This window comes from Lactuca serriola, chromosome 4 (genome assembly GCF_051521515.1).
Source record: "Lactuca serriola cultivar US96UC23 chromosome 4, Lser_US96UC23_V15, whole genome shotgun sequence".
Lineage (NCBI taxonomy): Eukaryota > Viridiplantae > Streptophyta > Magnoliopsida > Asterales > Asteraceae > Lactuca > Lactuca serriola.
In genome coordinates this window covers 122,560,999-122,584,991 of record NC_136411.1, presented here as the reverse complement: position 1 = coordinate 122,584,991, position 23,993 = coordinate 122,560,999, and the positions used below count along the sequence as shown (strand labels likewise).

Below are 23,993 nucleotides of genomic sequence, written 5' to 3'. Positions count from 1 at the left end.
ACATAAAAAAAGTTCTTTCCATATTAACTACCATTGTATACATGCATGTAAGGACTACGATAATACTGTGATGGATTACGAAGCCTAGGGATAGCGGGGGATGTAGCTTAATTATCATCCAAAATTGCGTCATCAAAGTGATTTGTAGTCGGCGCCTCATTTTCAAAATTTCCCCTTCATATAACACCAACATTAATACCTTATATTTATTATTAAAATTAATAAATTTATAATATATTATTAACAATTTATATCTTAGTAAAACAATTCTAGCATATCACTAACCTTTTCTTCATCATTACCAACGGACACTTGCTTATTTAATTAGTCGTAAAAAAAATGATTTGTTTGAAAGGTTACCGGTTCATCAAAATTTATGTGCCCCCATAAATCATCCTCACTCAATTCTTCCACATTTACCTCGGTGTGTTGTTGGTTCACCTTGGTGCGTTGCCGATTCAAAAACTCCATTTTCTCGAGTGTAATTACCTGATTCGCCAGATCTTCTATACTTGGTTTGCTACTTTGTCTTGCTCTTGCTCCGAATCGTCCACTAGAACATAAACTAGATGATGATTCTTCTTACCTCCTTTAATGTTTCCACACCGGTGATTGAACTAAAGCCGGTTCACCAAACACATACTCCAGACAAGGCAAATAATATGATTTTCTTGTCTCATTTTCACTCGGTATCATCTTATATCTAGGTCTATGTCCCTCCTAAAAAAGTTATATATATATATATATGTGTGTGTGTGTGTGTGTGTGTAACGTTAACATGAACTCCAACGATATATTTTAGTAAATAAATAAATGTACAAACCTTTGTAACATAGAAAATCTTGTTCACATCGACCCATTTCAATTTTTTTATCGCACTCCAACGCTTAATCCGATGTGTATCTTTGTTCCTACGCAACACATAAACACCTCTTGCATATGGAAACGTCTCGTAAATCCATATCTAGAATATTTCATAACCAACTAAGATAACTAATTATATATATATATATATATATATATATATATGTATACACACACACACAAACCATGAATGGTGCTATAAATCTTGAAGGGTCGTCGAGACTCGGGTAGTGATAAATAGTTATTTGTTTTCTTTCAAGTCTCCTGAAGATCATCGAATGTGAACTCACACAAGTAACTACTCCATGAAAACCTACAATATAAAACTTTTAATTAGAACAAAATTTGCTATACAAAAGAATAACAATTATAATTCCACAATTTATACATGTTCCAGTCATCCAAGTTCTCAGAAAAAAAAAAAAACTAGTCTTCGTGTACACGATCATTAATTTCTTTCCCCAAAAACCCTCGACACAAAATGTATATCATGCATGCTCTCACATCATCATTGTCGTTAGCAACTAACACAATATTGTTTAATATTATACTTTTCAAATGAGATATTGTCACCGAACTATTTGTTTTGTTCAGAAATAGACGTTTCCGCAATAAGCATATATATATATATATATATATATATATATATATATATATATATATATATATATATAGTTTTTTAATATTATACCTTTCAAATCAGATATTGTCACCGAACTATTTGTTTTGTCAGGAAATAGACCTTTCCACAATAAGCATATATATATATATATATATATATATATATATATATATATATATATATATATATATATATATATATTTTAATTTGAAAGCTCCTTAGTGAACGGTATTTGATTCATATTGGTCAGTTTTTTTTGCTTTTCTTTTTTTGGTGAATGTCGTATTTTTTTATATAATTTATTTCTTTGCTGGGTTTCATTTTGATCAGAACAATCATACAGAATTGCTAAGTGTTGTGTTATGGCATCCATATGTGCTACGTGTCCCACCTACGTCTATTCACCGCCTCAATGATTAGATAAGTTTCCCTCGCCGTCTTTGTCATCTCTGGTCATTCTTTATCCCTCTACTTTCCTCCACCACCTAATCCCAATTGATCTTCAAGAAAACCCCAAAAAATACTGATTCTTTAAATGTAGATTGTGAATGGAGTTCGTCGTAACCTTTTTTGTTTTTGATTTCTGTAGATTTTTCTGTTGCTTATGGGATTCAGAAAGAAATTGATCGATGTTGTTCATAGGTACGTATTTTCTCTCTGTCTATATTAATTTCGATTTTGGAATTCCTTCTATTTTCCATTCACAAAACTTTTTGATTTTTGAGATTTATTCTTTTGCCTACTTCTTGACCCTAATCCACACAACCCGATAAGCCCATTGCCTCTCCATTTGGCGATGGCAGGTTCACAACTGCCTGACTTCCTCCATTTGGCCGGTCCATTATTGTCTTTTATGTTCCAAATGACCCCTAACGGGCTTGCAAATAGAGATGTAGCGTTACTTCCATCATATCTAACTAAGTATTCTCAATTTTATATAGAAAATTAGTGTCACTTTATTTGGAAATTCTAGGGTTTCGTCATAGAAGTTATTCCATAGAATTGCAGAAGAATGGGTCGTTCACGCGCAATCAATCACTATGCAGAGGAGGTTTCTAGCCAAAAGTATGCATTATATTTTAATTTAAATATGTTTAACTCGGTAATTTTGTTCGGACTCACTTTTTCTCGAATTTAAGTGGCTTATGTAATGCCCGTAGATCCGGGCTAGTCAATTTAGAGACGATAAGAATCAAAAATGACTTTTTAATGGAAGATTATTTAGAAGGATTAATCTTAACCAAGTTTTAGTATATGTCATAAGGTTTCTGTGCATATAAAGAATGCCAAAATCCGAGTTATAACGAAGAATTTATAACCTGTCGAAGTTTCGCGACAGAACCGACACGACCCAACGCGACGTAAATAGTGAATTTAAGGTAGATAGATATCTATCCTTAGTGATGTAAATGAGAGTCGAAGATGTCTTCGATAGTAGTCCAACGATAAAAAGACAGACGAAAACGGAGTTCAGATGAAGGAGTTATGAATTTCGAACGGAGTTTTCCTGTCCCGGCCTACTAAAGATAATATATAAGTAATATATTTATAATATATTAAAAATAAAGCCAAAATTAGCCAATGGAGTCTAAACGAGAGTTGCAGAGCATAATCTCACCTACGCGTCGATATAAAGAACGTCGAAAACGGAATTCGTATGCGAAAGTTATGAATTTATGAAGTTCGGGGCGCGAAACTCCAAAACTGTCAGATACCACGACGTGGCAAGCAGTGCCACGATGTGGAAAGTCTTCTGACACCTCCGGGAGTCCCCCAGATGCAACTTGCGATGACGCATGCAGTGACGACCAAGCCCACGACGTGGAAAAAGGTGCCACGACGTGGCAAGGGCAAATTTTGCCCTATAAATATATTTGAAGGGACAGCCGAGTTTGGTTGCTCATTCTCTCATCTCTCTCCCATATTACATCGTTTTACGTGCAATTTTAACCCCCCGAAGCCCCGGTATCACCCCAAGACCCGAAGCAAGTCCCGAAGTCCGAAGATCCCGAGAAAAAAAGAGTTTCCGAGCCGAAGCTCTACCCGCGAGAAACCCGGTGTGTGAAGTGATCCCGGCTTCACCGAAGAATATCTACTTGAAGAGCCGTAGTGCTGTCCGATCATCTTGTAATCAAGTGAGTGTGTTGTCACTTTCTTCTAACACATAAATATTAAGTATTTGTTATGAAATACGTGCTATGTGTATAATATAAAGATGTTTATATGTGTGAGTGTGTGTTCACTTTCTTCTAACACATAAATATTAAGTATTTGTTATGAAATATGTGCTATATGTTTATATATTGTTTGTTTATTTGAGATGAGTATGGAATGGATGAACTATATAGGCTTTAATGAGTTAAACTGTATATATATTTTGTATCTACGAATATGTTGGGTAGGACATGGGTAGATGAGATCCGTGAGTATGGATCAAATCAAGAGGTTAGTTTTAGATCCGTGAGTATGTATTAGATCAAGAGATTGGATTTAGATCCGAGAATATGGAATAGGAAAAGAGATAAACTTGTTATTAATCCGGGAGTATGGATTAAGACATAGTAAATTGTCCCTAGTCCGGGAGTATGGATTGGGCACAATTTAGATCCGGGAGTATGGATCAGAACAGGATTTAGGTATAGTAAATTGTCCCTAGTCTGGGAGTATGGATTGGACACAATTTTAGATCCGGGAGTATGGATCAGACCAATAGATAAACTTGTTATTAATCCGAGAGTATGGATTAAGACATAGTTAATTGTCCCTAGTCCGGGAGTATGGATTGGGCACAGTCTTAGATCCGGGAGTATGGATCAGACCAAGAGATTAGTTTAGATCCAGGAGTATGGATTAGACCAAGAGGTTATTTTTAGGTCCGAGAGTATGGATCAGGTGGAGAGATTAGTTTAGATCCGTGAGTAGGGATCAGATAAAGAGGAAAAGTTTAGATACGAGAGTTTAGATCGTGGCGTTGTGAGGATCGATGGGGTGGGATAAGAGTTGCTTTTATATGGTGAAATTATATAATTTTGGATGTTCTATATATATTTATATGATATAACATTGTGGGATGAAAACCCTATATGCTCACCAGGCTCCCAAGCCTGACCCACTCAGTTTCCTTTGTATCACAGGTATCGATACGAAGATATATTTCACGGAGAGATTAAAGGAGATGTAAAATCTTTAGTGTAAATAATGTAAGTTCTGTTTATGCTTATGTGTCTGTATCGGAACATGACATCCCGAGATTTTGTTATATAATGAAAATACATTTCTTTAAAGAAATGCTTTGATAAATCTTTATCATATTTTGGGAACAAATTCCGCAACTGTTTTCTTTAAAAGATTACTCTGATTTTAAAAACAAGCATAAACAAATCGGTCTTTTCTGGCCGTGAAAAATGGGGATGTCACAACTTAGATTAGCTACATTCATGTAATCTGAAGTATCTGATTGGTAATTCGCTGCGATTATGAATCGAAGACAAACCATGTGCAATAATACAACTTCAAAATATTTTAAGCTCGCCTACTTGACCATTTGGACTCCGTGGTTATGCCTCCGTTTTAAGATTTTGGATAATCTTCCATCATTCTGGAAATGAATACAACTTTAAATTGATATCAAGGTCCATACTTTATCAAATTTATTACAAACCAATTACCACTTATGGTACATTTTGATAAATATCAATGTGTTCAACACAATTTCTAAACCCTTATCACCTGAAGTCAAAATCTATCTCTTTCTCTTCAGCTGGGTTGTATGAATAGATAAAGTAAACAATTTCTGATTCACCTTCTTTATTTTTGTTGTAATAAGGCTTCTTGGGATTGTTCATTTTTGGCTTAGATCATCGGCTTCTTCTTATGCCTTGAGAATAAGAACATGTTTCCTGACCTTCATTTTGTAACATATTTTGGGATCAAGAATGGTGACAAGGTATTTTGCTTTAGTTTTGAAAACAAACTAAAAAAGGTATTTTTAGCTTATTTTACAACTTTGATTTGTCCTGCATACTTCCATCTAGAAAGTTACAGGTGAAAGATTGGAAAAGATGATCACTGATTTGACAAACATATGTTCTTAACAGATTTGCGCATGAGAGATGTTTGATGAAATGTTGTATATGATTTCTATATTATTTGTGGTATATCTAAAAAATTCTATGAAAATACGTTTGGTTTGGTATCCCAGTACCCTAAAAATCCCATCTTTAGCAACATGAAAATCACTTGCTTCCTACTGTTGCGGTTAAAATTAGTCCATATTTGAACAATTTACACTGTTATTATCTAAATTAATATGCATAACACCCGATTTGAGGTTCCAATCATTATCTAGACTTATTATGTTACTTTTTTTTGTTTATGTTGATTTTTTGTTGTGTTGTCTGTTCATCAGACGACTATATGGACCAAAAAGCATCTATTCCTTGGAAAAGATTGGTTGCTGTCAACAATGAAGCCGAAATTTCTATAAAAGAAAATGAAGAGAGGTCTACCTAATTTCTACATCATTTGTAATGTTTCTTATAGTTCTGCTCAATTCATCAATAAAGGCAGTCATATTAGACATCAAAGTTAACACATATACACAGTTAAGACTTTTACAAGGGAAAAGTCAACAAACAAAGTTGCCGAATAGAAAAAGAAAAAACTTTTGATTAAATTAATCAGATTCCTTTTGGATGAAAGGGATACTAATTGATAGTTGGCACCTTTTTTTATATAATTCATATAATTAATTATCACTACTTTCCATTTTTGCAGATGGAACATGAGATTAAAATACCATATAGAAACGAGTTGATAATTTTATGGGCTGTGGGCATGATATATTTTCTATATATGAGTTTTATTTTCAACTTAATCCAAAAAAAATATTCAATATTCATTTTTACACAAGATATTGTTTATCATAAAATTTGTTTATTATTTGGGTGAAATAAGAATCATTGCTATTTTTTCTTAACTCATTATGTCATAATGCATCCGTTGTTGAGAGGGTAATTTTGTAATCTTCCTGTTTTTTCGATTTTTTTGGCGTGTCCAACCCTGTAAAGCGGGGTTCTTCCCTAGTTTTTTTTTTTTTTTTTTCTAAAAGTTTGCTTTGACACCTTTTTCCCCTATTTGTTTTGGATACACGCCAAAAATGAATCTTGTGATCAGACAAAACTCTTCAGGGTCATAAACCATTTTCGTATCTTCCATTTTAAACTACAACTGATTTATGCCATCTGGAATAATATTGCATCTGACAGTATCTGATAAAGAAATATTTTGTGGAATAGCAAGTCATCATCTTGTAATGAAGGGACGTCCAACAAAAAACAAAAAACGGTCATGCTAAATGATTCACGTCGGTTAACCGTCAAATGTTCAAAGACTTCCCATATATTACACCCTGATCCTTTCAGAACCACCACTTTAACATCGTCACACTTATGCTGAATTATAAAAAATGTTAAAAATATATAATTTTAATTTTCAGTAACACATTAATGATATTTCTAACTATACTAAAAATTCACAAAATTATCAAAAAACATATAAATATGACAATTCACTTGCAATAACATACTATGAAATACAAAGGTACAACTTGAGGATGCATTAGAAATCACTTTTATAACATAAATCATATTTATATCACAATTGTCTAACATATTCACATAATACTTAGACTTGCATCAAAAAAACATTTGACTATAAATATAAAATATGAAAACCAAATGTAAAACCTCACAAATGGTAAAGGTACAACTTGAAGATGCTTCAGAAATCAGTTTACTACAGAGATAATGTAAAACCAAATATACAACCTCACAATGCACGGTTTACGCATTACGTGCTTGTACAATAAAATATCTGCAATATACTAACAATACTAAGGCTACTTACGCATCAAAACCACAATGCTACTTGTGAAATGCTCTAAATATAGAATATAACTTATACATCTACGAAAATCGGAGGGGAAACACCTTCGATTCACGTTTTTTTCATTCTTTTTTGGATAAGTCGTAAACAAACATACCCTAAACATGATAAATGATGATTATAACAAAAAAAAGAGTAAAGATCTTACCATGTTTTCGGAAAAGTAGATACGATCGTCCATAGTTTCTTCTAAGAGACTTGAGAAAGTTTTCCAAACAAAAATCAAGAAAAATGAGGGTTTTAAAAAATGAAGGAATTTATATTATGAAAAAAACGAAAATCGCAGATTGTCGTAGATGGATAGGGTCCATCTGCGAACGTACAACTTCCAATGCATGTCCATCTGCGAACGTACAACTTCCAATGCATGTCCATCTGCGATTTTAGTGGATATTTTTGTAATTTTAGTTTAGTTTTTTTTTTTGACTATTTTCTGCATAAAAAAAAAACTATATTTATAATTTTCTCTTATATAAACTCATTTTAAATACCATTATATAAACTTAGGCATTAAATGGCTTCATCATCCTATACATAACACCAAATATTAAAGAGATTCATAGGCACCACTAGAGGTGTTCAAAAATATCCGCATCCGAAATATCCGATCCGAAATTATCCGAAATTTCGGATATCTGATTTTTCGGATTCGGATAGTGAATTTATAAAGTTTCGGATATTTCGGATATCCGAAAAAAATAATTTTTCTTTATTTTTTAATATTTTAAAATGAGAAATTAGAAACATTGACATGCTTAATGGACTAATGTTCCCCACCATTTTCAACTTTTTCGTGACCATTATTTCCAAACTTTTATTTCAAACCTTTCCATTTACAATCGTTATATATTTGTTTGTTATAATCCTGATTCGTTGGCTTATAATAAAAAACTATTAAGTAAATGCTAATATATTTATTTGCTGCTATCGATATCCATCTATATCGCAAAATTTAACATAGTTGCTATTATTAATTTTAAGAGTTGCGGTGATTTTACGAATCGGATGTTCAGATGTGGATATTTATTTAAAATTAATGAAATTCGGATATCCGAATCTGTATCCGAAATTTCGAATATCCGAAATTTTGGATACAGATTCGAATATCAAAAATCAACTATCCGAATTTTTGGATATCCGAAATTCGGTTCAGATATCCGGTTTTGAACACCCCTAGGCACCACACTAAAAACCTTAAACCAAGAAAACACGATGCAAACTACAAGTTCAAAACAAACGAGACTTCTTTGATTGTTACAAATACAAATATTTATTATATTATAATAAATATATAAATACAACAAAATAAATATCCAAACTCCATAAACAACCTCGAACTCACACACCAGATCTTCACATCATCTACCCTTTAAAAACACTCGATACTCCTATCATCCACCTTCGAATCTTTATTACTTTCTTGAAACGTCGGTATTTAATAATCCTACATGCATATATAAAACTTACAGAATTTAAATAATTTAAATATGAGAGTTTAATTATGAGGTGGCACCGGTATGAGAGGATGATGGAAATGTTTTGGTGGAAAGCTGGGTAGCGGCGGAAGCTTCGGCACTGCAAATGGTGGGCATGGTTTCTTATAAAACGGCGGCAAGATTTTTGGATGCGGCTTGTAAATCGGAATCATTGGCGGCAATATTTTCGGATGCGGCTTGTAAATCGGAATTGGCGGCGGCAAGATTTTTGGATGCGGCTTATAAATCGGAACCATCGGTGGCAATATTTTTGGATGCGGCTTATAGATGGGAACCACCGGCGGCGTTGGCTTCGGCTCCGGCTTGTATACCGGCGGCGTTGGCTTCGGCTCTGGCTTGTATACCGGCGGCGTTGGCTTTGGCTCTGGCTTGTAAACCGGCGGCGTCGGCTTTGGCTTGTAAACAGGCGGCGTTGGCTTTGGCTTGTAAACAGGAGGCGTAGGCTTTGGCTCTGGTTTGTAAACCGGCGGTGTTGGCTTGGGTTCTGGTTTGTAAACCGGTGGCTCCGGCTTAGGTGTTGGTTTGTAGACGGGAACCGGTGGCGGACATGGCTTTTTGATGGGTATTGTGGGGACAGGAGGGAGGATCTTTGGTGGAAGCGGCGGACATGGTTTTTTGAAAATGTGGCCGAACTTCTTTAACCAAGGGTGGTCTTTTGGGAACGATGGTTTTGGGATAGACGGGTGTTTGTATCCCGGCCAAAAGAAAGCGGAGGTGCAAACCGCCGATGAAAATTTAAGTTTTCCGGTGGGTCCGAAGGTGTGGGTTTTATCGGACTTTGAAAGGAAACTGATTTTAGAAGCTTCTAATCCACTGTGAATTGCACAAGGTGCATTTGCTGCATTGTGGAGTTGTACGTAGCATTCTTCACCCAACTTTTCATCTTTCAAGATTTCTTGAGGAAGAGAGATTTTGAAGTGTCCTTCTTCGTTCAATTTTCCTACACCTCTTGTTTTGAACTTACCATCTTCAAGCTTGCAGTCAATTGTCACTTTTAACCCTGAATTAATGAAAACATAATTTTATAGTAATCATGTTTCTTGCATCAACCCTAAAAAGCATGCAAACTTTTTTTTTTTTTTTTTTTTTTTTGCCGGCAACAAAATACTCTACGTCACGTAAAAATTAGGTATGTGTCAATTGTTATCATATGAAAAATCAATGATAGTAACTAGGATCACCAAATATCTTTAGTTAATTAGTTATACATTTTATTTTTTCACAAACTTCTGAAATAACCCACACCTCAGATACACTTCTCATTAAAACTTATAGTATGGAATGTTTGAGATAAGAACAAACTGCATGGGATAAGACTTAAGAGACAAAGTACCTGACACTGCATGGATTGTGTCGATGTTATTCTCTTTGCAATCAGCACATTCTCCAATACCAACAACCTCTACATTCTTGGCATTACCATAACACAAACTACCAGAAACCAATAAAAAAAGCAAAAGAAAAGACCCCCTCATCGAGAAAAAAAGACTTAAGAGTCTCAATGAAAACACATAAGATGAAGTGAATTAGCTTCTACAAAGCCTTGTGTTCGAGTGACTATACTTCAATAAGTTGCTCTTATATATATAATGCATGAGAGAGCTTACAAGTTACAACCCACAGTAGTAAAGAAGCTCACATGAAGCTAAGGGACCCACACCCTCTCTTAGTAAGATTAAACAAAAAGGCTACGCCAGCCCATTGTCGATCATTTAATGATCTCTCAACTACACCACATATTTTTAAGCTTACTAAGCATGTGAAAGCAATATCTCCACCAACTAACCAAACTTTCTCATTAATATCTTGATTTTCCATTCTTATTTCTCAATGACAATGGACATGAGTAACTACATTATTTTAACAACCCATTAAGCCATTACACAGTTATGTAAAGTTTTACACAGAATTGAAATTAACTAGCTAGGCATTATATCAAACAGTTGGCGGACAACATAACCAAACATTATATATGTAGCTTACGTAGCATGTGAATGCAATATCTCCACCAGCTAACCGATACTTTCTCATTAATACCTTGTTTTTGCAACCGGTTAGACAATGATTTTTGTAACCCGTTAGAGAATTTCGTATGCTTCACACAGAAACCAGTTAGACATTTTATCAAACACTTGGCGACTACATAACCAGGAAATTCTTAATTCTTATGAATCTTTTTAGGCAGAAATGAGTCAGCCAAACATAAAAAAAATCGATAATTTATAAGACAATCGAACATTTTCACATCCCAATTACGCCAGGAAAACGGAAAATGGGATGCAAACCCGAAAAGGAATTTGCCTTTTTACAGAGTAGATTATTACCATCAATGAATGATGCATATTCTGACAAAACCACGGATCTTTCAATGAACTGTCATGTTAAAGAACTGAAGAACCCATACATACGTAGAGAATTTACAGAGTCAGTCTTGTAGGATCAGTAGTTATTAATCCACTTGATTGCATCCAGGAATGTTGATGCTGACAGACTACATATATATGGGTCCGCAATGTGTACATGTAAGGTGTTTATATGTCCTTTTTTTGTATTTTACTTTTATGAAAGTTTAAATGTTTTTATATATGTACTTTTTATAACTGTTAAAATAATTTAACCGAGGCTTGTGCAAATAAAGCTATACCGTTTTGGTTTTAAAAAATGATTCCGACCATCAACTACTAACTACTTAACCATTTTTGCAATCTAATGAATGATTTTATTATTATTATTATTATTTTTTCATAATAAATTAACATTAACATGTGATAGTATTGGATAATATTTGGTTCCTAATTATTGACAGAATCATGTGGAATTGCATGTGAGATTTCAATTTTTCATTGTTTCATTGTGCTTGATTTGCGCGTATCGGTAAGTAAGAAAAATGAACCGCATGCGAGATTCCATCATGTGATGCAAATTAGATTTGTATATAATTGATTTTGTTAGAAATATAGCATCCAAAATAGAAAAAGTTTTTAATTTAGATTTTTGGTTTCACGTAACCGTTAACTTGATTACTTAAAAAGTTTAAGTTGTCTCCACCATGTGCTATAACGAATATTTTTACAAAAATCTTATTTGTAAATACCGTGAATTACAATTTATATAATTTTTTTTATTTTTATAAATCGATACAATTGACAATGAATGTAAATCACAAAATAGTATAAAACTACAAAAGGGCCGGGGAAAAAGATGTATATATCATTGGCCCCGAGTCGGTTATGTTTTTCCAGCATATAACCTTCTTTTTCATCAAAACTATTCCATAATGTCGGCGTCAGAAGTCTTTCTAGTTTCTATATGACATTAATATAAGAATATTATATGTGGACTATTAGTGTTGAAAGTAAGTGATCTCGTTTACATACTCTTCGATCGTTAACTATGATGATATTTCTTCTTGTTGTTTGATCTAATCTTTGGATTTGGTCCTAGTTCAACGTATTAGTTTGCTAAGCACCCACAAATATAGCTGGCACGATATTGAGGTTTTGCTTTTTGTTAGCACGACATATTGGAGATGTAATGCCGTTTATATAGTTTGAAAGACTATGCAAAATAACAAAGATGGTTGGTGTAGATGAGGGTTGTCACCTTGGTGCCTATTTAAACGATACGAACTTGAGATGTGAGGAACATTTACAACCATCAATATATTGATTAATGTTATTTCATTGTTTCTATTATGGCTAGCAATCTACCTAATAATAGCCACATTATTCAAATACACAATATTTCCATCGCTAAAGTAGGTAGATTTTAAAAAGTATAATGTTTTAATATAAATTTTATAACACAATGATGTGATTTTAAATAATTTTGTAGTTTGAACTTTGAACAACTTACATAATTATAACATAATTATAGCAGTATTATTAAAAAATAATGCGCTTTCCATTACTATAACCATGTAAATTTATGAAAGCACGACATGTTAACAAAAACTTTTTAAGTATAATGGCAAAATTTTAAAGTTTTTTATTTTTTATTTTTGAATTTTGAACATTCTACTTAATTATAACAATGTTATTCAAATATAAAGCATTTTGCATTATTGTAATACGGTTGATTTTTCATAGTGTGACGTTTTAATATAAAATTTAAAATATACAATGCTTTAATTTTAAACTAGAATGGTATACTTTTTAATATTTTCAAAAATAAAGTGTAAAAGATAATATCACAATGTTGTAGAATGAAACTCATGTGTTATAATACAATTATAAAATTACTGGTCTCTATGATTTACCAAAAGTCACAACTTTAACCATTGTCGATTCTTTTTAATATGAATGATCCTTGTGGTTTCTAAACTTACATGGATAGTCTCTGTCGTATCTAAAACTTACATAAATAGTCTTTGAACTACATAGGTTGACTTATTTGCCCCTCGTTGATTTCTTTTATCTTTTTCTTAAACTAAATTTAATCATTAAAATTAAAAAAAACTAATAACCCCTACTCACCCCCACCCCACTCCCACCTCCACTTTGTTCTTCCCGCTCTCTCTCTGGCTCACTCTTTATGGCTCATACCTATATGTTGATTCCTTTTCCCCATCGACTGCCCTAATCCATCCTTAAATTAACGCTCCAAAACAACCAATGTCTCTGCTTCCCTTCATCATAACCACCATTGCTCACCAGGAATTGAGAAATTATGTTAAAGCTTACCAACAAAGCACTTGTTTTGGGTTGTGATTTAATAACATTTCTCTATCTTATTTTACTAATTCGGTGGTTCCATTGCTGATGTAAACGATTTTTTCCAAGAGAATTGAGGAATGGACATCAATTCTCTATCTCTACTCGTTCTTCATCTCTCATCCTCTCACTTCTTCCATTTCTTTTTTTTTCTTATCAAGATTGAGCAAGAAAACCATCAGAAAATCGATGGATTTGGGTATTATTTTGGGGATATATAATCTTCTAACCGTCTCCATAACGACTATTGGTGTCGGAGCCACCTCTTTCTCCTCCGCCTGCCTCCTCAAACCATAATCCCACCACCAACACCACATACTTTACCCCAATTTGTCATCATCACCATGTGTTCAACCATTAAATTCATTTAAGCTATTATACACTCACCTTCCTCTTGGTACATCTTTCTCTAAAACCCACTACCACTATTCACATATGAGGTTGTGACCCGTCATATTTGTTGTCTTGTCTATTTCATTAAGGTTTGCACCATATTTTTTTAGCAAGGGTTGGTCAAGTAATGAAGACCAAGAGGATGGAGGCCTAAGATGCATAACGTAGGTGAAGAATGAAGGTGGTGGTCAGAAGAGGAATAAAGATACATGAATCTGAGAGGGGTTGAGGGGATGACACATGGTTTCTTCTTCCACCATTGGAATTTTTGGTGTCGTCGCCTATGCTTCCGTTCACAAATATGGACTAACATCCTCCGTTGAATGTGGACCAATGTAACACCCGATTCAAGGTAATTTCATTTTGACCCTTGGTATGTAAATATTTTGCATATTTGGTCCCTAGGGGGCAGTTTTGCCAATTTTGGAAATCCTGCGAGTATGTGGGGCGTATGCATGCAGGGGAAAAACCCTAAAAATTTGGGTTTGGACCATATTTAAACAACTTAATGACCCATGATCCTCTCATCTCTCAGCCTCCATTGCCCTTTGAGTCCCATTTCGAAACCCTAGCCCCTCTTGAGGAGATTTGACCCTATTGTGTGTGTTTTTAGTGTGTATGTGTGTGTTGGTGAGATTTGAGGAAGAAGAGCTTATAAGAAGGAAATTTGATCAAAGGAGAACCTGTAGATCTAGATTTCTCACATCATTTCTAGCTTCATTGAGGTATAAAGTTTGGAACTTGCTCCTTGTATGCTTAGATCTAGTCTTAATGAAGTTTTGGTCCATTTTTAGTCCTATGATGAGATCTAGTGGGTTTCTTCTACACCATGTGACAACCGGCAAGTCTAGGTCAAACCAAGTCAACAAGTCAACCCAATCAACTCGACTTGTACTAATACATTAAGGTTTAAGACTACTTTTCCTGGTGTATGTTTTACAATTATAATACAAAGTGTATATGTAACTCTCTCTCCCAAATCTCGCTTTGTATCTCAAATCTCTCCCAAATCTCTCTTTGTATCTCAAATCTCTCCCAAATCTCTCTATGTATTTCAAATCTCTCCCAAATCTATCTATGTACCTCAAATCTCTCTCAAACCCCCTATGTATCTTCCTTAGTCGAAAACAACTCAAAACGAAAGGAGAAAACTCGAAAGAACAAGCCCATTTCGGAATACACTATTCATGCTCGGAACCTTCTTGGTCCGGAACACCACCCATTTCAGAACCTCTTAAGTGACTTCGGACCTCATAAAGGAACCAAACATTTTCGCACCTAGGAGCCTCCTAAATCCGGAATGCCTTCTCATCTGGACAAATTCGCATCCGAAACTGTTGGACTGCTCCAGACCATCTCGTCTCAGAAGTCCTCGCAGCTTTGAAAGATCTCGCACTTCGAACCGGAAACCTTCGCCACTTCAGAACCCTCGACTCCGGAAGCTACAGTGCGACTCCGGAACCTGAACCTCGAACTCATGGTTTGACTCCGGAATCTCTTGACCCCTTCGGACCCTCGCAGCTTCAAGACTCCACTCCGGATTTTTGTCCATTTCAGACATTTTCTTCATTTTAAAGTATTTTGACGTCGGAAATCCCACCAAACTCGTATTTTTCATAACTTAAACCCCTTAAACCCCTATTTTATGCTAAAATTGAATATTTAAAACATATTTACGTAAAATAATATTTATAAAAGTATTATTTTAAATCATAAAGTGATAAGGGGGTTTGACTTTATGATTTGATGTAATCCCCCATTTCCCATGCATTCACGGATCCTCACAAATTATCCAGCAATCAAACATGATTTAGCTAGCAGTCCTCCAAGCACACTTCAAATCAAATTCACTTCCTTTATTTAAAACAAGAACTCCTTTTGCTAATCCTCACGCTTACCTCATTTCACTCTCTGGAGATTTCATACTTCATTAAAAATCCCTTCCTCACTCCATTTAACAACTAAACCAAACTCTTCTCAAGAACAAGTGGATTCTTCCAAAAATCTTTATCATCAAGGTGGTTCTTGGAAATTTGGTGAGCTATTTCGAAATCTCTTAGTATTCCTACATATTATTTTGTTAAAATCATCTCATTTACACACAAGGTCCTCTTTTAACCTCCTTAGGATATTCTAGGCTTCAAAGAGTTCAACAAGGGCATTCTAGTGCTTAGGATCAAGATCTCTTCACTACACTTCAAAAACTCCACAAAACCAACTCAAGGTGAGCTTCATACCCCACTCTTTTCAAGTTTTCGTTCTCTAAGGGGGGGGGGGGAATACAAGTCAAACCTTGTTTAAATGCTTGGATAATTGCATGTAATTGCATGCTAGGTGTTTCTGTGTGTTGAAATGATATTATTTCATGTTAATACTCCATAAACTCGATATTTCACAAACCTCATGATGTTAGAACTAAGTTATCCTTGTATAAATCTACCTATTTTGTGTTATAAACATAAAACTAAGCTACTAGGTAAATATATGATGAGTTACACCAAAATGGGAATTTTTGGTTAAAAATACTTTTACCACTAAAACTTATGCAAACTTTGAGACATAAGAAATTTCATGGATTTATATGAGATTTTGAAAACATTTTAGTCACCCAAGAAGAAAGTATTTTGGGGGCAAAGATCTCCATAAAATATTAGTTATGTGAAAGCACCCTACAAAACACGGTTATTTTTCTATGTGACATCCCCAAAATCACGGCCAGAAAAGACCGGTTTGTTTATGCTTTGTTAAAAAATCAGAGTTACATTTTAAATGAAAGTGTTGCGGAATTTGTCCCAAAACAAAAATATGATAAAGATTTATCAAAAGCATTTCCATAGAAATGTATTTCATTAAAATACTCGGGATGTCATGTTCGTACAGATCAAAAGCATAAATAGTACAATATAAGCCTTACTACATTATTTCATATCTACAGGCCTATATCCGTAATCCCTCGTCCAAAACATCACACCTATGCTCATGCGCCACTACCTATAATACATAAAACTGAGTGGGTCAGGCTTGGGAGCCTGGTGAGCACATAGGGTTTTCAACCCACAATAAATAAGTTTATTAATTTCATCGATCAACAATAACCCGATTACCCGTTCCCGTTATCCTCACTTTACGTCCCTAAACACCTATCATAAGGGACCTAGCCTAAGGATCATCATCGGGACGGACACTACTGCTAAGGGGATTCCTCAGCAATAAATGTCCTAAAGGCAACCATGTGGGGGATGGAGTACACCGGTGAACATATCGTTCACAAACACCTACAGGTTGCGAGCCTGCTAGTGTTCCACTGGACTGTCTAGAAGAGTCCGTGGTCGTCATCCATACTCCGCTAGATGACAGAATCAACAACATCAACATCGAGGCCTCTCATCATTTTATCACACATCACCTATTACATCTACCCATGTTTTACCCCAACATTTTCGTAGATATAAAATACATATACAGTTTAAATCATTGAAAACATTTATAACAATGTTCATCCAGCATAGATAGCAAGTATTCAGATAATATGCACACATAGCACGTAATTTATATAAAATACTTCATATCTATGTGTAAGCTGAAAGTAACTATGCACTCACTTGTTAAGGTGATGATTCCAAAATCGGGCAGCGCTTGCTTCTAACGATTCTATTTTCCTTCGACGAAACCTAGCATTATTATCGCTAAATTTTAGTCTAATATTTACGGTGACCAACTATTAGTCTTAGTATTATTATTATTATATAAGCGTTAAACAATATTTTCCAACCACTATGTACAGACAGGGGCCAGACATAAAACTCCGGAGGGCAGGACCATTTTGGCATATAGCACTTCTGAAATCCAACAACCCTATGCGGCCCTTTAAACCAGATTCCCCGTACCGCGAGTAGTTAAAAAAAAATATTATAACGACACTTATATAAGTTATAATAATAGTTCAAATATTTATTATAAGTTCATAATAACTATACTAATTTTAAATATAAGCTATATTAAAATAAGGTAAGCATAACTTACTTACAAGGGGGTTTTAGCTAGGAGTCGGGCTCTGCAGGGGCAGAACTTCGTCGCTGAATCTTTCTAAGAAAGATTCGTGCAGCGCTTCAGCGCTCACCTTACTATACTAAGCTACAGAAAGAGAAGTCGAATCACGAGGGACCGAAATGCTCGGGGGATAAGGAGAGAAAGACTCTTGAATCAAGAGAATGGTGCAAGAAATATGAGAGCCCAAGGCTCTTATTTATACTAATTGAATTTTCAAAAACTACCCTCCATAATTACTTAATGACCTTTTAGTTATATAAACAACTAAACACCCCTCTATAATACTATTATAAATGGATTTAATGATATTTTTACTAAACTAATGTCGAAAGAACTCAACATTAGTCTTATAATGACCGCATCGTCGATACCTTTCTAATTATATATACATATGTATATATATGTGTACGTATACATGATTTATACTTTATTTTAATACGTAAATATGCTATTATAATTTGTAACTCGTTCATACGAACTCCGTTTTTGACGTTCTTTATATCCACGCGTAGGTGAAGACGTACTCTACAACTTTCGTTTAGACTCTGTTGGCTAATTTTGACTTTATTTTTAAAGTTATATTTTTAACAAGCCGGGACAAGATTGGTCTGTTTAAAATCTCATAACTTCTTCATACGAAGTCAGATTTGGGCGTTCTTTTTATCGATGTTCTTAGTTTAACATATTCTACGACTTTCGTTTAGATCACTAAGGCTAAATCTCGCTCTATCGTAAATTCACTATTCACGCTTCCCGGTATCGTGCCGGTTCTGTCGTGAAACTTCGACGGGTCATAACTTCTTCGTTATAACTCGGATTTCGGCGTTCCTTATATGCACGGAAACCTTGAGACATATTCTACAACTTTATGTAGAGATATCGGGATTATCTCACACTTTAATTTTGACGCTCATTTTTATTCTTTATTAATTATACATTTATAACTAAATAATAAACACATATAATTCACATAATACTCAAATATTTCATCTTTATTACTTCAAAAAGAGTTACAAGAGTTGACCTAGACTATTACATTGACAAAAATGCTTAGCCCTGAAACCCGGGCGTTACAATTCTCTCCCCCTTAGGATGATTCCGTCCCGGAATCATGCATCAGCAAACAAATGTGGATAGCGACTCATCATGTCATCCTCTGTTTCCCAAGTGAGATTCGGCCCATTCGAATGTTTCCATCGGACTAGCACCAAGTCGACCATCTTGCGTCGTAACTTCTTAGTCTTACGGTCAACAATTGCCTCAGGCTCTTCGATCAACCTTTTATTTTCATCCATCCTTAACTCTGAGATTGGAATTATGTCGGGAACATCTCCCGTGAATTTCCTCAAATAACACACATGGAAGGTGTTATGAATACCATTGAGTTCTTCGGGCAATTCCAGCTTGTAAGCTTGGTTCCCTATCTTCTGAAGAACTTTGAACGGTCCAATAAACCTTGGACTCAACTTTCCTCGTTTCCCAAATCGTATAAGTCCCTTCCACGGTGAGACTTTAAGCAAAACGGAATCCCCAACTTCGAAAGTTATCGGTCGTCTTTTCTTGTCAGCATAGCTCTTCTGACGATCCTGGGCTGCTAACATCCTTTCCCTAATCACCTTCAACTTCTCAGCAGTCTCATGGACTATCTCGGGGCCCATAAATTGCTTCTCTCCGGCTTCAAGCCAACAAGACGGCGTACGACACTTCTGCCCATACAAGGCTTGATAAGGAGCCATCTTGATGCTCGAGTGAAAACTATTGTTGTAGGAAAATTCTACCAGAGGTAAGTGCTCGTCCCAATTCCCTTGGAATTCGAGGGTACATGCTCTCAGCATATCTTCCAACGTCTGAATCGTTCTTTCGCTCTGACCATCAGTTTGCGGATGATAAGCAGTACTCAAACACAACTTTGTACCTAACTCCTCTTGTAGACTCCTCCAAAACCTTGACGTGAAACGACTATCACGATCTGATACAATCGTAAGAGGGACACCGTGAAGTCTTACAATTTCCTTCACGTAAGCATTTGCGAGCTTATCCATAGACCACTTCTCGTTGGCTGCTATGAAGTGTGCACTCTTGGTGAAACGATCCACGACTACCCAAATCATGTCGTGACCTGGTCTTCGGCTTCTTTGTTTTGGGCCTTCTTTTGGACTTGGACTCCCTTTAGACTTTGGGTCGTAGCTGGATTTTGGGCCTTATATCTGTTGGGTCATAGTTGGGCCATTGGTTTATGGGTTGGGCCATTATTGGGCCTTAGGCCACTATAGAGTTATTGGGTCAAGCTAGATGGGCCCAATAAGGGAGAAGGGTAGAATAGTCTTTTTACGCTAAAGGTTGAGGGTGTTGGGTCGGGGTCCCCAGTTATGCATTTGACCTAATTATTAATTAGGGTATTGTTTGATTGTTTAGTGTGGGGATTTTCCGGATCAACGGTCCGAGCATTTATCTGATTTTTAGCAGTTGAGGTGAGTCTCCTCATAGTGTTTAGCGGGTCAAAGGCACCAATGCCGACCCATGATTTTGTTATGATTAGGATGCTAGTTGTCTGTGTGACTCTTGCATGTGTAGTATGTGATATGTATACCGGGCGGGGTCTGATGCCAGACGGGGCCTGATGAGTGTATTGTATGCTATTTGTCTTAGTGATTCTTGGATGTGTTTTATATGTCTGTATCACTATATGAATGTCGGGCGGGGCCTGATGAATGTGGTGAGGCGAGACCCATCTCATGTTATTGACAGATCTTGTAACGACGTAAACTCTCAAAACAATTTTTCATTTTTAAAACATACTTTCAATCATCAAAAACAATATCAAAACATAATGTATCCAATGTTATCATAACAAAACAATTCCCAGAATCTCAACATAATCTCTATGAGTGTGTACGGATCATGCCGGCGCCTTCCCGCGTTCCTCGCTAGTACCTGAAACACATATCACAACAACTGTAAGCATAAATGCTTAGTGAGTTCCCCAAAATACTACATACCACACATACGCCTTTCCAGGCCATAACTCTATAGGATCTTCCGATCCATATGTCTCAGGGGACTTCCGTCCCAAATCCCGGTAGACCTTCCGGCTCGTACCCTCTTGACCTTCCGATCCGTATCATCTTGACCTTCCGGTCCTTACCATACGTAACATACATAGCACATACATAAATATCATCTTGACCTTCCGGTCCTTATCATATATAACATACATAGCACATACATATCACACAACCGCATATAACACATACATCATAACACTCAAGACCTTTCGGTCACACATAGGTACCCTTCCAGGTACAGTATAGTGAGAAGACTCACCTCAATGAAGTCAGGTAAACTCTCGTGCTCAACGTCCCGACTTAGCCTCCTCCTATTATTCAAGTAACATTCCCGATCAATACACTCTCATGATCTCTTCTCTACAGATTAGGTAGAAGGCCATTCTACCCTTCCCTGAACTCTCCTGAATTAGTCTTGACCAGAATCCTAAGGTCAACGAAACTCAACGGTCAACTTTGACCTGAATCGTCGAGTGTACATGGGCGACACGGCGAGTCCATGCGGGTCCTTTGAATCCTTTTAGCCTCTCATGGCTCATCGAGTCATGTAACACTCGTGTTTCTAGCCTAGGCATTTATATTGAGTTAATAGTTTAGGTTAACCTTTGTAACTCATTTTGAAGAAATGAAAAGGAATTATGTGAATATTATGTGAATTATGTGTTTTATGCTTAATTATTAGGGTTTAATTAATTAAGAATAAAAATAAGCGTCAAAATTAAAGTGTGAGATAAGCCCGATATCTTTCCTTAAAGTTGTAGTGGTCGAAACAAGGATTTCGGGGATATAAAGAATACCAAAATCCGAGTTATAACGAAGAAGTTATGACCTGTCGAAGTTTCGCGACAAAACCGGCACAATGCTGAATGTCGTAAAAGCTGAGTTTTCGATAAACTAATTTTTAGACTTAGTAATCTAAACGAGAGTTGTAGTATTCGTTAAACCGAGAAGTTCGATAAAAAGAACGCCAAAATCTGACTTCGTATGAAGAAGTTATGATTTTTCGAAGTTTCGGCTTAGCAGTAGACGGCTAAAAACTCGAATTTTAGATCGAGCGATTTTTAGCCGACACAACCTAAACGAGAATTGAAGGACTCGTCATTAGGAGCACAACGGTAAAAATTCTGACGAAAACGGACGTCGGATGAAGAAGTTATGAATTTTTAACGGATTTCCTGTCCCGGTCTGTTAAAAATAATAATATAAAATTTAAAGTCAAAATTAGCCGACGAAGTCTAAACGGAAGTTGTAGAGCGTAATTTTAGCTATGCGTGCATATAAAGAACGTCAAAAATGGAGCTCGTATGCGAAAGTTATGGATTTTAGAAGTTTTGGCGCGAAAATCGAGGAAATTCGCATAGTCACACTTTGCCACGTCACCTTCGCTGAAAGAGTGTCACGTGTCCTGCTGAGTCACCGAGCGGCTGAGTCATGCGAAGCCACGTGTCGGATCCTGATTCGACCGAGGAGGAGGCCCAATCCGACGCAGCCAGCTCTCCGGCTGAAGCTTCGCCCTGCTGCCACGTGTTCTGAGCCTCGCATAGCCTAGCTCCGAGCCTCGCATAGCCTAGCTTCGAACCTCGCATGTGCACCAGTAGGCCGCGGTCCAATCAAAAGCTGCCACCGAGCCCCTCGCACGTGCAGCCCTCGTGCGAGCCACCCCCCTGCGAAGGCTCTCAGCCGTCGGATCAGAAGACTCACAGCCCTTGGATCAGGACTTCGGACCCTATAAATAGAAGGGTACCTGCGAAGGCTCTCGGTTACTTTTGGAATTTTGCCATATTTAACCCCTAAACCCATATTTTCTTCATCTTAACATCCCGCAAAGCCCCGGTATCGATTGTAAAGCCAGGAATACTCCACGAGGTGCCCGAGAAGCCCGAAAAATTTATCTTTTCGGTTTCGAAGCCCAACTTTTACAAAGCCCGGTTTCTCAATAAAACTCCCGGTTTTTATTAGAAACGATCGTTTTAGGAAACGAATTGCTGCCCGATTATCATCAAATCATGTGAGTGTATAGTCACTTTCATTTTACACATAGATATGAAGTATTTACCTTATAATACGTGCTATGTGTAAATATATTAATTGTTTATTTGAGGTGATTGTTGTGTTGATGTTTTATACAAGTTTTAAACTATATAAGTATTTTTATCTACAAATATGTTGGGTAGAACATGGCTAGATAGTGATGTGTGATCAAATAAAATTGATGAGAGGCCTCGATGTGTTTTGAGATCCAGTCATCTAGCGGAGTTTGGATGACGACCACAGACTTTCTATACAATCCAGTGGGAAACATTAGCAGGTCCGCAACCTGTAGGTGTTAATGAACTGAGAGTGTTCATTCGCTGTACTCCATCCCCCTCATGGTTTCCTTTAGGACATGTATGGCTGAGGAAACCCCTTAGCATTAGTGTCCATCCCGATGATATTCTTTAGGCTAGGTCCCTTGTGAAAAGTGTTTAGGGACGTAAAGTGAGGATAACGGGAACGGGTAATCAGGGTTATTATTGATTGGTGAACTTAATAAGTTTATTATTATTGTGGGTTGAAAACCCTATATGCTCACCAGGCTCCCAAGCCTGACCCACTCAGCTTTTTATGTTACAGGTAGTGGACCCTGAGCATAGTCGGAGGACAACGAGAGATTTTTGGATTATAGGCCAGTAGTTGTAAATAACTGTTGAAAGGCTTATAATGTCTTGTTTATGCTTTTGATCTGTATCGGAACATGACATCCCGATGTTTTGATATATATATGGAAAACATATACCTTCTTAATGAAGGGTTTTGATAAACTTTTATCATATTTTGTTTGGGGACCAATTCTGCAACATCTTTT

The 23,993-nt window shown here is 36.1% G+C and overlaps 1 protein-coding gene and 1 long non-coding RNA gene across 2 annotated transcripts; one reads left to right on the top strand and one right to left on the bottom strand.

Moving 5' to 3' along the window:
* Nucleotides 1-1,976: 1,976 nt before the first annotated feature.
* LOC145100329 (uncharacterized) lies at nt 1,977-6,327 on the top strand. Its single transcript, XR_013704971.1, has 3 exons — nt 1,977-2,128; nt 5,895-5,988; nt 6,263-6,327. It is a non-coding gene; the product is annotated as an uncharacterized LOC145100329 (long non-coding RNA).
* Nucleotides 6,328-8,658: 2,331 nt separating this feature from the next.
* PRP4 (proline-rich protein 4) lies at nt 8,659-10,494 on the bottom strand. The gene is made up of 2 exons (XM_079039846.1): nt 10,262-10,494; nt 8,659-9,928 (listed from the first exon to the last, which is right to left on the bottom strand). The coding sequence occupies exons 1-2, from the start codon at nt 10,401-10,403 to the stop codon at nt 8,928-8,930; spliced, it is 1,143 nt and encodes a 380-aa protein (XP_078895972.1). The 5' UTR covers nt 10,404-10,494; the 3' UTR covers nt 8,659-8,927.
* Nucleotides 10,495-23,993: the final 13,499 nt, after the last annotated feature.

Bases quoted from the DNA above. Each gene is read 5' to 3' on its own strand.
- PRP4 (XM_079039846.1), bottom strand. From the start codon at position 10,403: ATGAGGGGGTCTTTTCTTTTGCTTTTTTTATTGGTTTCTGGTAGTTTG. The intron at 9,929-10,261 runs GTACTTTGTCTC...TCATTAATTCAG, and splicing joins CACAATCCATGCAGTGTCAG to GGTTAAAAGTGACAATTGAC.